The following is a 16,447-nucleotide window of genomic DNA, read 5'->3' as shown; positions in this document are numbered from 1 at the left end:
TTCTGGTGTGTTCTCATGTGGTAGAGTGAGGAGGTGACTGTGGAGGAGGAGTAAACTTCTTTTCTGGTTAGAAGGCTCTCTTGTGGCAGAAGACTCTGAGTCCATTGCTTAGAAGATGCATTTAATAAAGCTGATTTTGGAGTTCTGGCTTTGTCCTGTATAGTGCTTAGCAAAGAAAGGATGTAAGCATCTAGTTTGTTACGAGTATGGTACACTGAGTTCTGTGAGCTGCATTGAGTTGGAGATTTAAGACACTGTGTTATTGAGGTGACATAAAATATAGATTTATAATTTATTTTAAATATTGTATTTCACTCCAGATTTTCTCAAAGTAGTATTTGCTCACTCAGCATACAGTTGCAAAACAAATGCCGAATTTGGATTTGCAGTGTTTCTAGCATGCAAAAGAATACAAATGGAATTTGTTTTTAAAACTTATTTGAGGAAACAATCCAGAACGTGCCAATAAAACAGTAAAATTAGGTTTAAAAACTATTTAAAAAACGTAATAGGCTTAAAACAAGTGGTTTGGTAGTGACATGGGATGTCTGGAATCCTGTGTGAAGGACTCTTACGTGAAAGTGCTGTAGGGCATCTGAGTTGTCAGCATGGAGCTGTGAGATACGAGGTAGGGTTTACTGAAGGCCTAAATTTTCTGAAGTTTAAAAAAAAAAAAAAAAAGGCAAGCCAGATGGGATAAATCTTAGTAGAGGTGGCTGTGCATTACAGGAGGGACAGCCTTTGTCGTGGTTGCTAACACGCATGTTGTACTGGAGACTGTGTGTTTTTACACACACACACACAAGGAATACTTGAACAACTAACTGGTTGTGTGAGTATAGTGACTGTGAACAGGATCTCTGTCGTGAGAGCTTTTAGAACCTGGTGATGGTAGATTGCACGTTCAGTTCTGGTTACAAGTCAGAATTTCTCCAGCTTTGTTCTTCTGGTCTCATGAGTCTTTTGGCTGATGATGCCCTAACTTTTTATCTGGTTACTTTTCCAGTCCAAACTGGACACATTCATCAGCTTGATGTGGTTTGTATTCTGCCTGTGAGTCTTAAGTCACATAACAGCAACAGCTCTTCTCACTTGTGGGGAAGCAAGGACAGGATGTGGGCAGAAGAGTTTTCGATTGTGTTACTTAACACTAATTGTTGTCATATCGTAGGCCAAGTAGCTTATAGTTAGCACAAGCACCTAAAATAGCACTTGAGGTCTGTGTTTAAGCATGCGAGTCACATAGCAAGTCTCAAAACCTTGCTGTTATTAACACAAACTTTTATTTGCATGATTTCTAAGTAGGTAATGCTTATTAAAGCTGCCAATAATTACAATTATTTCTTCCCCTTTTTTTAAAAAAAAAAAAAAAAAACAACACTTGGCTTGTTAAAGTCTCAAATGATGGATGCATATTTCTAGTGGCAAATTAAGCAATCCTGAAAACTATTTTCATGATGAATAGCAACAACTTCGTGATACTGGATAGTGTTCTACCAGGAGGCATCTCTATGTCATTAGGAAGACTTCTTTTTTGCTAGCTGATGTGTAGAAATGTTTAGAGTCAAATCAGAGCTCTTATGCAATAGTAGTTTAAGGTGTAGTGAAAGGCAGTATGTGGTAATAAAGTAAACACAAAATACATGCACTGTTGAAAGTATAGGTACTGTCCTTGAAGCAAACCAAATAGCATTTGCTATCAGTTCCTGTTGTCTTCAGGAGTGAAAGGGAACTAAATTTCAAAGATAACAACTCAGAGATGACATGTATTACTTAATTCTTTGCGCCTTTTTTTTTTTTTTTTAATGACCAAAAAAGCTGCTGCTCCAAAACAATACCTGTATCAATGTATGGCTTCCATACATGATAAAGTCATTGGAATTGTTTATGGTACTAGTCAGGTAATAAATCACATCCAGCAATTGATAGGCCTATGGTGTCCCTGTCCCAAATGAAAAGCTTGATTCCTATAAATGGTTTATCGTTGAAAAAGGAATTAGAATCGTGTGGTTGGGAGAAGATGAGAATTGATTACTATTCTGAGAATTTGTGTTATTTCTGTAGTAAGTGTTTTCAGCAGATATTCAGGAATTATCATGTGGTTTTCTTAACAAATATTTGAAAGAAGATGCCAAGTCATACTCTTTGACCCAGTCAGGACCACTGTGCTGTATAATAACAGAAATAAGAAAGTTGAAGCCACAATCTGGCTAATGATAGTTTCAACAGAATTTTTCTGCTTCATAGATACAGCTAAAATGTATGCAAGCTGGCATTGCTGGATGAATGAAATCTGAAGTTCACTAAAGGCAATGCTTAATTTCAGCAAACAAAGCAAAGGTTAATATTCCTGCAGTACTAATAATTTCAAGTAATCAGAAATGCTGTGAGTATTTCTACTAGGACATCAGCTTGCCATTAAAGGGTTTGATATCCATCTGAAAATATTTGCCTGAGACCCTTAGAGATTTTGTTTACTCTCATTGTTTGTGTTGGATTCTGGCAGGTAGAGTTTTGCTGGCTCTTGTGCTGGGTTATGCAACCCTGGTGTTTATCTGCAAAATTCTCCCTTTTGATAAAGAGCTGTGGTTTTAGTTTCCATTCAGTGTAGTCACCTGCTGTCCAGCTTCTTAAGCTTTGCTGTGTTCTTCCTTCAAGAAATTACAAATTGGGCATTATTGCAGTCAGGAGGTCAGTGTGACTGAAAGGACACAGAAAAGTTGAGTTGCTGAGTTTATTTATAATGTCTGCTGAGCTGACAGTTACAACATTATAAATCCCATAGGCCTTAGTCTCTGCTTGTTTACTTCGGTTAATTGTGTTCATTACGACTAAGACTCATTACTGCCAAGTTTCCTGAGATTATGTGATGTTTTCTGGAGTAACTGCATTGTCAAAAAAAGTCAGTGCAGGATTTGGCTTCCTGGTTCTGGTATGCTCTGGATAAACTGGAGTTGTTCATGAAATAACTAAGGAAGGTTATGTGACTGTAGCAGCCTCTTGTGTTGTATCTGTAAACTACACTTCTTTCAGGTAAAAACCACGAGCTTTGTGTGACTGAAAAAAAACTGATGGGCTAAGATTATGATGATGAAGATACACTTCTGCTGTGCAAGTACACAGCTGCTACATCAAGCAAGGATAAATGGTTCTCAGCTTCCGTTACTTGGTGAAATATTTCTATGAATATCTTGAAATGAGGCTTTCCCAAACTCTACAGATCCCCTCTAGACCACATCTGCTGTTGCTTGTACTGTTAATAAATCCTTACTTTGGAGCCATATTTGTAATAGTACTTAATTCATACCTGGAGACAAAAACAATAGTGCAAAACCATTTTCAAGTTAAAAATGTGCTTACATATCTTTGTTTTGGCTTCTAAAGAATGCCTAAAAGGTGTTTTGTTAATGTATTTCTAGTTCTTAGTTCAGGCATACATAGCCCCAGGCCCAGTCAGTAGTGAGACTCAGCATGTGTTCCCAGTAGCACAGAAACACATGTGTTCAGCATGTACGTCTATGAATACATAATTGGCCACCACATCAGTGCAGAAAACACAGCAGTAGTGCAAACACAAACAGCGCCAGTGGCCTTATCCTGTTGCCTTGTCGGGGTGGTCATGCTGAATGTCTGCTAGTGGAAAAGATGTGCATGTGTGGATCCTTCCTGTGGGTTTAGAGGCCTATTCTACCCTGAAGCTGGCCCATAGGTCTGTTTATACCACACTGCCTCTTGCGCGCGCGCGCACACACTCTCAGCCTTCCCCAAACACCACAGGTTCTCCAGCAGCTCACTTTGGCCCCCTTTTCTCTTCCAGCAGCCAACTTGGAACCCACTTGTCCAGTGGCCTCACTTGGACAGTCTGCCCTGTCCCTGGTTCCCAGGCCACTCTGCCAGTTTGCTGGTTAGTCCAGTGGGGTTCTCCCTGTCATCACACCCTGACCTGCAAAAGCTCCTCACCCCTTCATTTTCTGGCACCACAGATCCACAGGCCCCTGTGGTCTGATTCCACTTGTCATGTAGATACACATGCACACTGAAGACAGCCCCAAGGAAAGTTACAAATGGAGATTAGTGTGTAAATGGAACAGGCAGTGATGATTTTGGGAAAGCAGCACAGCTGGATGTGCATACTCACCTGCAGCCTGTTAGCAGGTGACTGGTCCCTCTTGTCACCGTAGCCCTCAGCTTTCCCATGCTTATTTCTTGCCAAGCCACTTTGATTCTTCCCTCTCCCTTTTTACTGCACATCATGATATATCTGGTAGCCCTGTAAGCAGTCACACCTCTCTGTCTCAAAAGTGCTGTGGAGAGGCCTGGTGGTGGTGATGTGGGGAGAGCCAGTGGTTCTCCTGACTGCCCTGGGAGCAGCTGGGCCAGGGTATTTAGGTGGGTTCCCCTATCTGCAAGTGTGCCTCTGTGCTCCTCTGTGTGCATGACAGCTTTTTATTGTACAACCTAACAATGTTAACTTTGATATGTGCTAGCCCGTCTGTTTTATCATTTGTAAGCACAGTTGAAAATTCACTCTAGAAGTTACTGATTGGCCACAGAGATGTGAATTAAAATTGTTACAAAAGCAATACTTTGAAATGTTACCTCAAAGCATAGGGTATTTCAATAGCAACAGGAAGAGAGAGAATGCTAGGATGATTGCATGAAACTTTGTGGAACAGGCTTTGATAACAGACTTTGGTAACTACTAATGTTGTAATGTTTTAAATTGTAAAATATGGAGCTGTGTGCTGTTTGTGTGGTGGTTGTTTTGTTTTTCTGCTGGTCGTCTTGCATTTATGTAGAGACTTCTTTGGTAGATTTTAAAAATATATTTAGTTCATACTTGATCTGTGCATTTTGAAAGTTTTGATAAATCATTGCTTTCATAAGTACCATGAAGGGATAGTTAATCTCTGTTTTATATAAAGTAGGCATTACATATCTTAAGAAATAGGGATTTATGGACAAGGTCACATTTTAGACTATGTTGTTTATGGATTTATATTATCTCTGGAGAACGAGACACATTATGATATGACCCTTAAAGTGTGAGGCACGTGGAGATACGCAGGATTTGGGGATTAAAAAGAAGAAAGTGATATGCAAGAAGATATCCGTCACTTTGACAAAATAAATTAAAAGTAACTGTTTGTGTACATGTATTTTAGTAAGCAATTGGCATATGAAAAAATTGGTGAATAAAGTGTGATGCTTCTGAAAGATCGCATCAATGAAAGAATTTTGTATCATGATTGTGAGGAAGAGAAGCAGGAAACAGTAGGCTTTACTTATTCATCCTTGAAGATTACAGGCTGAAGAAATAAAGCAACTTCTCAAGACATACTGTTGTATTTGCACTGCACTATTTTAAGAATCTAGTTAAACAGGATCAGGACTTGTATTTTTTTGTTGTTGTTTAGCATCTCATAAGTAGAGGACATATAAAAAATGAGATTCTTAGGCTGTGAAAGTAAACAATTTGATCATACAGTATTAAAAGTTGTTTATGCTGTGATTATTGCATGTTATTTTTATGTGTCTACATATATTTCTAAAGATCAGAAAATCCAAAGGCTTTAGTGCACTTGGGTCTTGATAAAGCTGATTTATATTTTGGGGGTTTTTTTTGGGCCTGTTTTTTTTTTTTTTTTTTTCCTAGAGACTGCAGTAAATACATAGCTCTAACATGAGGTTTCAAGTGTCAGGAATGTAACCATCTTCTATTTTTACACTTGACCTCATTTCTATTTTCTTTTGCTAAAGGCAACAGGCATATGTTGTTCTGTTGCTGCTGGAAGTGAGTTATTTAAATAACTTAATGTTTATGTGTAATAAGCTTCTGAACTTTAGCAGTGGCTGAAATAGTGAATATTTTGTTATGGCCCACATTTAGCCTACTCAAAATTATATGAACTGTGACTTGGTCTGTTTAAGAGTATAGCTGCAGAAATTACGTTTGTAGCAAAGGGTTAGGAAAGTATGCTTCCATTCTTGTACTAAACCAGAGGATTCTTCCCCTCCCCCAATGGTTATTGGTTGCTTTCTGAATGTGATACTGAAAGTAAAGGAGCATCATATTTTACTGTGGTTTCTTACCTTCTGGTCATCACAGATAAATTAGTAAGCGTTCCTTTTCATTAAGAGAAACAGGTTTTATTTGAAAAATGTTGAGTATTTGGCCTGTCTTTTATGTCAAAATGTCTTAGTTGGTCTATAATCAGGATAATGTTAAATTTTGCAGAAATGTTTGTGTCACTTGTATGCCTTATGCCTTTCCAGATTGAAAAGGTTTAGATATTCCAGAAGTGTGGTGTGGGGGGTTTTTTTGTTGTTGTTTTGTTTTGTTTGTTTTACACATCTCCCTACAACTCTAATTCTTAACATTTAACTGTTATGGCTTACATAAACCTGTTTGAAATGGGTATTTTCTGTTAAATACCCTTGTACAAAGCTGTTTGTTGTGGCAATAATCTTTGTAGCCTGGTCACTCTGTAGCTCACAAATTCTTGTGAAGTATGTGCACAGACACCAGTTTCTTGAAAAATAGGTGCATGATAAAGAGTCACGAGGATTTCAGGTACCTGTATGTATTGAGCATCACTGATTCATATCTACCTTACGAAGTCCTGATATTTTTGTTTTGCCTGTGAGCAAGCCACTATTACCTGCTACCTCATGCTTTTGTGGGTCTGTTAGGCCCTCCAGAGAAGCTTCTTTCCCTTTTTTTCCCAGCCAGTCTGTGATGAAGCAGTACTCTGACTAGTTTGTACTGGACAGACTGAAAATAGTTGCAGTGGGGGAATGGGCAGAGCTGTAGGCATGCCTCTCAGGAGCTGAGACCTTTCAGATGAGTATGTTCTAAGGGCACTGTGGAGTTCTTTCATGGACACTGCTCTCAGAGGAAGGGTAGAGGATATTCTCTGTGTTGGACATTGGGTTAAGCTGGCATCCTTTGCTTATGAGATCTCTTAATGGAACTTTGACAGGTTGATGAGCCATCTTAGGCTTCTCAGAGATGAAAACATTTTATGAAAACAAGCACCACCGAACTTTTGACTGGTATGGGTAGAGAAGTAATTGGATGAAATCTGTAGTTGGTGGGACACTATACAGTACACAGAATCAGGGCAGAGCTGATGTTAATTCACTCATAAAAGTATGCAGATAACTTCTTGAGATGTAATTGCCAGTTTACATATAGCTGACCTCTAATGGTAAGCAACAGACAATTATTGTTTTATTGAAATCTTATCACTACATACTGTGAGAAGAGCATATTGTGGTGCTCTGATCAAGTCCTGTTACCAGGAACTGCCTAGCTGAATTATTGAAATAATATAGGTTTTGTTTTGGGGTTGGTTTTTGTTTGTTTTTGTTTTTTTAAGTCTTGTGGATAGTTTCACTGGACTGACACAATAACAGATTTTAGTTCTTTGTTTTTTCTGAGGATCGTAGCATCTTACTGCTTTGGAAAATTTTTTTTCAGAGCACTTAAGAGGCTATTTTGTTTTCAGCACTTCTGTTCATCTGTTTCAGAATAGGAGGAGCTGGTTCTGGGGACCAAGCAGCAACTCATTATTAATACTGTCCATCAGTAATGGGCAAACTCTTTATGCCTGACAAATTAGTGTCTTCCGCACAGGTAATAATGTCAGGTGCTTAAAATCTCGTGAGACTTTTTTTGCAAAGATGGGCCAGTCAGAAAATTCCAGAGCTGTGTATCATCTCATCAGCCTCTCATCTGTGGATGCTTTTTCATTTTACAAATCAGAGGATTTCCTAAGTAAAGTTTTCTGGCAGATACTGGCTAAATTAAAACTTCCTGTGAAATCAGATACTAGCAAATTATTTTAAGAGAAGGGAGTATTTCTGTGCTTGTTCTGAATTCAAAGCTTTTTGTACCATGAATGACTGGTTTCAAAATGGTTGTAGGTATGTAAATCCCAAAGATCCCAGGTATTTGAGGTGATAAGTGGGGGAAAAATAATTTTGTGCAAATGACCAACAGATAGTGACTCAATTGCTAGTAAAACCTAAATGAAGGCAGTGAGACAGCTTTCCTGTCTCTCAGAAGGGAGTTTTTGTAGGATGTAATTAAGAAAGGTAAGTTGGTGGCCTGAAGAGCATTCTAGGCCATGAACATTAAAGCTGAGTCTGTGGTGACCGTAGTGACAACTCTTGGAGTATCATAAGGTAGCCCTAAATAGATAGAGAATGCAGCTGAGGACTTGTTCTTTGAGGGTATGGAGCTGCTTTAGAAATTTCTGGGTATGAGCCTACACCTTTAAATTTCAGAAGCTCTCCTGTACTCTGGGTTTCACCCCAGTATGGCAGTTTGGACTATTAGTTATTTTGCTGGAAATGCTGAACTGTTTTTTTTTTTTTTTGTTTTGTTTTGTTTTTTGTTGTTGTTGTTTTGAAGTAGTTGTTCAGAACACATCTGTTGTGTCACAGATGGGACACTTTGTTTGAAGAAGAAACTGCTTCTAAAGCCTGGGAGGCTTAGCTTTGCCCAGATTTTATGCAGTAAGGAGAACTCAGTCAGGATGTGGCATGAAGGTATGCACTAAAAGTTCCAAAGTTCCATCCAGGAAATACACAGGATTCTTTGCTTTGTGGTAAAAGGTAATGAATTTTCAAGTCTTTATCGGCATACCTGAAAACAGATCTGGAATATAAAACTGGTATATAGAAAACGTTCCTTTCAGCATTCAATCTTTTCCATCATTTGAGGAGCGCAGATAGAATTTCAGATGGGAAAAGCAAATCTAGTGCAGAAGAAAACACAGACTGAAAGTCAAAAGGTTCAATAGGCAGCAAGGTTGGTCCAAAAAATATGCTCTTGTATAACTATCAAGGTTAAGGTAATTTGTTCATGGAATCTGGGCTGGTGCGCTTGTCACTGCTCATACATTTTTGGTGTGTCATAAGCTTCAGTGCATCTTCTGATGCTGTACCATGTGTGCTGTTCGGTGTGTTCAGGTGACTGGAGGTGGAGGAAGAGTGAGAGCAAGCGCATACCTGGAATCTTGCATAAACAGCTGTTGAAGACGTGAACAGGAGGATCAGGGCTTAAGTTTACATCAAACTTGGCAAAGATTTTTCTGCCCAAGTAGGTCAATGCAATTCAGGTTAAGTCAGTAGTTGTAGCTGTTTACATTCATTTGGCTTAACTTTAATGTTATGGTCTGTTCCTTGTTCCATTGCTATATTACAAAGAACCTTGAAGTATGCTTTGTGGTGTGCATTGCATTGCAGGGCTGACTGTACTTGTTTTTGTACTTGTTGCCATTTGACCTGAAAGGCTTCTTGGAAGGATCCACTGAACAGTAGGTTAGGAGTGAATGTTTATAAGTGAGATGAATCTAGACTTAAAAATGTGTAATGTTTCCAACAGAATTTTCCTTAGTGCACTAAGTAGTATGTTACTTTATTGTGAAAACAAGGGTTTTCCTTCTTTCTGAAGTATTTGGAGTGACAAAACAAATAGCTGTGAAGAGATGGCAGCTCAAGTAGCATCTGCTTTTCCAAAGCTTTTAGGCTTTTTGTTGCCCTTAGAAGTTTAGCACCAAAGCATATGTATAAAAGTTTAAAAAACGTTTGTAAAGATTTCATTCTGAAATAACCACTGTCCCACAGTTTGTTGTGAGTTTTGTAGTCACCTGCTACAATTACTTTTAGCACACAGTTCATGCATTGGTTTTCTCCAGCCTTTGTCTGGTGAAGCCGATGTTAGAATTTCTCTTTTCCTTTCAGATAGTAATCAGTCATTCTGTTTATTTAAAAGGTCTTAGACTGAGCTCTGCAGTTTGGAGTAGAATTCCCCCTTGTGCAACAACTGTTAAAATACTTAGGAGGAAGGGCAAAGCTAAACTACAAGTTGGAGTCCTTTTGTTGCAGGAGTTGTTGGAGGGGACGAGGACAGACAAAACATGATGTTAATTGTGGCTGCAGGAGTGGCACGAATTGAGACTGAACAGAAGTAGGTCTAAAGCTTGGTTGGTGGCCTGGGAAAGTTTGAAGCTCTGCTGATGAGAGTGGTATTGCTGGCTTATGTCATGAGAGAACTGAAACTGTTAAATGGACTGAAGTGTTTCAAACCCCTCTGTGCATTTGTGGCTAAATCTCTCCTGTCACCAGTCAGAGTATTCTTTTTTGGGGAAACTTAAGAGTTGACTGCTATGACTATATTAATGAGTATCTCGGTGGTTTGTTGTTGTCTCTTTCACCTCCTGCCCTCCTGTGGAAGGTTTGCCAAGCAATTTTGTATGCCATCTATGAGTTTAAAGTAATGTATCACAGTCTTGATTCAGTTTCTAGGGGTGTGCTCCAAGGTGATAGCCTAGTGAAAATAGTTCTGAGGAGGAGACTTGAAATATGGCTGATCCCATTTATTGTATTTTCTCATCTATTTTTTACCCTTTGAAACAACATGAGTCAACTTAGTAGGCTCAAATAACCTGTATTTTTAAGAAGTTATCTATGTAGAGTCAGGATGTGTCAGTATTACAAGATACTGAATTTGTAAGATATTTGGTATTGTATGGATTTAGCAAAGGCAAAGTTTTGTCTGTCAGATTAACTGGATACCTTGCTGGCATGGTATTTAATCCATATTTAAGAGAGTATGCAGTCCTTAGTGACCTAATTCCTTGGAGTGCAAATGTATTTGTTAAAATTTGAAATGTGCAAAGCTCTCCGTTTGAGAGCCGGCAAAAAAAACTTGGCAAACCTAACATGTGGTTACTAACTTCTCAGATAAGAGTTTTGCATAGCTTATAAAATGGTGAAGAATTAAAATGCACTCAAGTTGTCAGCACATTTTAGATTCACATAGCCAAAGAACACCTGTTCAACTAAGGTGACAATATTTAATTAAAAAAAGTCAAGCCCCTTGACCAAACAAACCTACAACAACAAAACCCCCAAAATTATTTGATAAGGAATTTCAGTAAAATTGGTTGCAAGTTAGAAACAGATCAGATGTGTTATGATACAGTTGTGTGGATTTTTTCAGAAGTTTGAAAGCGTGTTGACACTTTTTTCATATTCACAATAAAAATCAAGTGTACTAATTTGTAAAAATAAATTCATGAGTAGTGTGGAATGAGAAACAGGTTTTTCTAATTGTAATTGGTTTAAATCAGTGAATTAACTTTTTTTATTCAAGACTATATTGGAATTTTAACGTCTAAGCTACAATTTGTTGGCTTCTGTATTCCAAAGATGCCTAAGTCTAAAGACAATTGTTGCATTTTGTTAATATTATGTTATAATATTTTATATTTAATATTTTGTTAATGTATTCTTCTGAAATTTCTATACATCTTGGTGTAATAGGCATCAGAATGCTGTTTGTGGTCCTTGTGAACTGAGTGTGTTTCAGTTTAGGTATTGGTGAACTTCACAGGATGCTTTCTGCAAATATTGCAGCTATGTAGAAAGTTTTATCATAGTATGCTCTGCTGTCTTTATCTTGGTCCTGAGTCAGCTGTCACAAGGAAGCTTAGACTAACTTGCCTTTTTTTTTTTTTCTCCAGCTGTACTAAAATAGCTTGTGGGGTGGTTTGTTTTGCATGTTTAAAATAGCAGAAAATGTATCTGACTTCAAACATTTGTTGCCTCTGTTAGAAGCAAGTAATTTTACTTTCATATGGTAAAAGCTTACAAACAAAAGCACTGGAGGGAAGTAAAATATCACAGAATTTTTTCCTGTGGCATGAGAAGTCACTTTCTGTGAGAAGATCTTTTTCTTTAACTTCCTAGAACGTATTTTGTTTGTTTTTTAATATTTTCCACTTGAGTAGCATTTTTGCTTACCTATAGCTGTAGAGGCCAGAGTAGAGCAGCATAGTTGAGTGAAAGCAAACCAAAGGCAAGATACCTAAAAATCAAACAATATCAGTGTCAGCTTTTTCAGAATAAGATGCAACATTCAACCACACTTCCAACTAGTCACTTTTTTTCTCCTGTGTAAGCACCCATTTGTGAGATGCTCCCCGTGTTTTTTCTCCCTGCGTTCCATAATGTCACGCTACATACCAGGATTTTTCTGTTCTTGCCTTTGAGATTCTGTGTGATAACCATTAATGAAGTTGAAATGCTTGGTGGATGTAATCAGTAGAAAGTCTTGTGTTACTACAGTAACTTTTAGCTGTCACATCAAAGAATATAAAATTACAAAGTACCTGAAGAAATAAATTCTGGTTTATCATAGTGACTATATTCAAATTAGAAAATGTTATTTATGGGAAAGAGATGGTATGTGAAACTAGTGAAGACATTTTTTAATTAGAAACAATAAAGCTTTAGGTTGGAAGAAAAACCCTTTTCTATTGGAGCAGTTTGTATATTTGCCTGCTCACCAGTTGGGTGTAGATAGTTGGTGAAGTTCTCCACCTGCTGGTGCAAGCTGGTGAATGCACTCTGCAGGCTGGGATAGAAGTGGTGTTTCTGTTTTGTCAATGTGGCAGCTGCATTAGTCTTACAGGAACTGAGTTTTTACATTTCCTTCTTAGTTGGAATTATTTCCAAAAATTTCTCGAGACAGTAATGAACTTTTTAGGATGAAGGGATGACAAAAACTATTGTTTTAGTCACTGTAGATTATTTAGCTTGTTAACTATAATGTGATTCAGTAGTTCCTTGAACTTCTGGTGTGATGCAAGTGCAGAGAAATGAGCAGGACTGGAATATTTTCACAAATAGAAATGAGATTCCCTTTGTTGGAAGAATGTGATGGCCATCTAGACAGGGAAGGGATAAGAATTATGCAACTTTGGTGTTGGATGCTGTGCAAGCTTTTAAAGCAAGAAGAAAAGATCAAGCCAAAACAAAATGTCAAAAGTTTAATTGTAATTTTCCCTTATTTAGGACTGTGTTTCTTTATATAATATATGCCCTTTCTGTTCAGAACTGATCTTCAATAGTTTTAGTACTCTTCTTGATTCTGAGCTCAGTGTTCAGAAAAGTGAATTTACTCATTGGACTACTGTCCAGCACATGAGCACACTTTTTTGAATTTGCAAAGATGTTACAGTGCTCTGCTTCAGAATTATTCATTGTTTGCAGTTTAATCCTTCAGGAAGATGGTTCAACTGCCAGAAGCATTTGTTTATTGTTGCAGTGAGTGGGGAAAACCCCACCAGGATTTAAGTTGCTTGTAGCTTCTGGAAGTTTCCATTTAGTTTTATGGAAAGGTTTATTAGTGCTGTTTTGATAGACCTGTTAAACATATGGAAAAGGATTCATTAGTGCTTTAAGAAGGTTCATCATTTAAAGCATGTAACCATAAAAATTGTATTGTGGTGATCTCCACATTGTAAACTTAGGAACCAACTTCATCCTGGTGACTTAAATGACCTTGGGTGTCTGGATTGTGTTTTTGAGCTCATGACTCAAAAATTTGCACAAACAGGCATGTACAAAACAAGAAAATTGTTGAGTTGTATTGGAGTATTCTCAGATAAAGATTACTTTCATAATTCTAAAAATAATTATTGGTGCAACATGCTTGTTGGATGGGGCAGGTGGAATTTTTTAAAAGATAATACTTAGCAATGCAATTAAAGAGTCAGGAGTAAGTGTCCTTTTGTTTGTTTGTTTGTTTTTTCCCCTCAATTTGTTAACTAGGTTACCTGGAATGTGCACCAAGATTCATGATGGTAATTTTCTTCTTCTTTTGGCTATCTAAGCTGACTTTGTAATTAATGTTAATAATTAGCTCACTATGTGTACTCTATTCATCTAGAAGTTGTGGATTAAGCTTTTTTGCTTTCCTTTCTCCCAGTCTTCTGTTGCTATTTTACTCGTAATTCATGCAACATTAAAAATGTTGACATGGTTTTTATGAGTTTAGTTATTAATAATGTAATAACTGCAGATAAAATATGGATCTGAAGGAATTATTTTGAAGTTAACGTGCTGTGTTGAAGTTGCAAAACTTGCCAGTCACTTAAGAGCTGGCGAGCTGTTGAAAATGTCTATGTACTTAAGGAATTTGTACTCCTTTATTCAATATGACAAGCTTTGGAAGGAGCTCAGGTACTCAGAGGGATTTCCTGTGCTGAATCCTGAACAGAGCAATGTGTGGTAGTGTCTGCACTAACAAAATCATAGAATGGTTTGGGTTGGAAGGGACCTTGAACCGTCACCTAGGCCAGCCCCCCTGTAATGAGTACAGATGTTTTCAACTAGAGCAGGTTGCTCAGAGCCCCATGTTCTGCGTCAGCTCAAAAATGAACATCTGAGAAGCATCTCCTGGACATTACCACTCACCTGGCTTTGTGTCTCACTATGGGGTGATTTGAGAGCATGTAAACCTGGTTCCTTTGAGCAACTAAGTTGGTACATGGTCCAACTGCTGTTGGACATTTAGTTCTCAGAGTGGGTCTAGAGTGAGACCAAAGGCAGTTGTTATCCTGCCCCCAAATGTATATAAGATGGGTGATAGGTTTTAAGTTCTGTTTTTAGTGCCTGTGTGAACTCCTGCACTGCTTACTAATGTAGCCAGCCCATGTTGACATTTTAAAGCTAAACTGAAAAAACATTGGATTGAGTTAAAATCTGAAGGGCAGAGTTTAGCTGTCCTGACTCAATAGTTCTGGTTCGTCAAGTGACCCAACACTAACAATATTTCATCACTCTCTAATAGTTGTTGATTTGTTTATCTTTTGAAACTCAAGTTATGTAAACATGTTTATTTTCCAGGAGACCTTTGTGATGTACTTCTGAAAGAAGAACTGAGAATCCATTACATACTTACTTTGGGGAAAACTCTCCTCCTAATGTGCTTTGCAAACTAATTGAATTATCATAGAAATTCAGCATGGGAGGAGCTGTGAGTGCTGGAGAAGACAACGATGACTTAATTGATAACTTGAAAGAAGCTCAGTACATTCGCACTGAGAGTGTGGAGCAAGCCTTCAGAGCGATTGATCGTGGTGATTATTATCTGGAAGGATACAGGGACAATGCTTATAAAGACTTGGCCTGGAAGCATGGAAATATACACTTGTCAGCACCTTGCATTTATTCTGAAGTCATGGAAGCACTGAAGCTTCAGCCTGGATTATCTTTTCTAAATCTGGGTAGTGGAACCGGATACTTGAGTACAATGGTGGGATTAATATTAGGTAACTTGATTTTTTTTTTTTTTCTTTTTTAATATGGTGTTTCTGCGTATTTCCAGCAGGTTATACAAGCCCTGTAAAACTTCTGCTTCTTTAAAATGACAGCACTAAACTTAAGATAGGGTGTTTGAGATTTGTTAAAATATTGTTATTTTACAGGTTGTTCACTAACACTGCTGTTCCGTGGCAGGTCATGGAATGTTTTGGAAGAGAGGCAATTGTTCCTGCTTGCCTTTTAATAAGTTAAAATTCTTATTTGAAAGGAAACAGTCCTTGTATTGCTTAAAAAGAAAAGACATAGAGGGACAATTTTAGTCTATGTTTGCACTGTCTTTGTCCTTACTCTAGGTTACTGTTTTGATCTTCAGTTTATGGAAAGAAAAAGCTAAATTTTAGAAGCTAATAACTCTGAAAAATACTTAATTGAAATATAGTTTTCTATGAACACACAAACAATTATTTTACAATACATTTATTTAATCTCTTGAGTAGCGAGAAAGTTTGGGATGTAGACTGATAAGACTGTTTAAGGACTTATGGGTCTGTAGGTTTTAAAAACTATTCTAACAGATTAGCACTGGTTTTTGTTATGTTTTCAAGTACATTTCCTTTATGGGAAAAAAAAATGAAGTGAAATATAACTGTCTAAAAAAAAAAAAAACAAAAAAAAAAAACAAAAAAAAAAACCAAAAACAACAACAACAACGAACCAACAAAAACACAAACGTAAAGAGAAAAATGCTTTAATTCTGCCCCCTCCCCCCAATATTTAACATAGCATACATACCAACAAGTAATTAAAATTTTTCTTTTCTATTAAGTATCTTCCTATATTTTGGTATGTGGCTTTCATAGATGCAATTTTATCGACTGTTACATGGAGTTTTTGTATTTCCTTGGTTGCAGAAAACTTACTGACAGATAATACATAGATTTTTGCATATATTTATATACACAACTGAAGTGTAAAGTGTTTATGAATTTTCTGTTACTTTAGTTACTTTCTGTCAGTTTAGTTACTTTCTGTCATTCATTCTTATTTATTAAAGCGTAGAAATTATCCCTAATAGTACATAGCAAACTTCATTTGTTGGTATCTCAGCAATGTCTTTTGTTTCAATTAATACCAATAAACACAACAGATAGTATACTGTTCTTATGTGGAAACTGTAAGTATGTTCATTCACAGTCTAAAGAAATAATAATGTCTAATAGAGTGTTGCTTTGACATTTTCAGGTGTTTCTGTTTAAGAGACTAGATACTTCTAATGCGATGGTAATATTATAAGCTCAGAGTTCTATTTCAGCACTAATTACTA

At 37.2% G+C, this 16,447-nt stretch overlaps 1 protein-coding gene across 3 annotated transcripts in view; it reads left to right on the top strand.

Moving 5' to 3' along the window:
* PCMTD1 (protein-L-isoaspartate (D-aspartate) O-methyltransferase domain containing 1) overlaps positions 1–16,447 on the top strand; it is a 41,292-nt gene that overhangs the window by 4,793 nt on the left and 20,052 nt on the right. For all 3 annotated transcript variants that reach the window (XM_005505454.3, XM_065053529.1, XM_005505455.3), the window contains exon 2: positions 14,707–15,131. In XM_005505454.3, the coding sequence (XP_005505511.1) occupies positions 14,825–15,131 (307 nt within the window). In that variant the 5' untranslated portion in view covers positions 14,707–14,824. The remainder of the gene's footprint in view (positions 1–14,706; positions 15,132–16,447) is intronic.

This window comes from Columba livia, chromosome 2 (assembly GCF_036013475.1).
Source record: "Columba livia isolate bColLiv1 breed racing homer chromosome 2, bColLiv1.pat.W.v2, whole genome shotgun sequence".
NCBI lineage: Eukaryota > Metazoa > Chordata > Aves > Columbiformes > Columbidae > Columba > Columba livia.
This window is presented reverse-complemented; position numbering and strand designations above follow the sequence as displayed.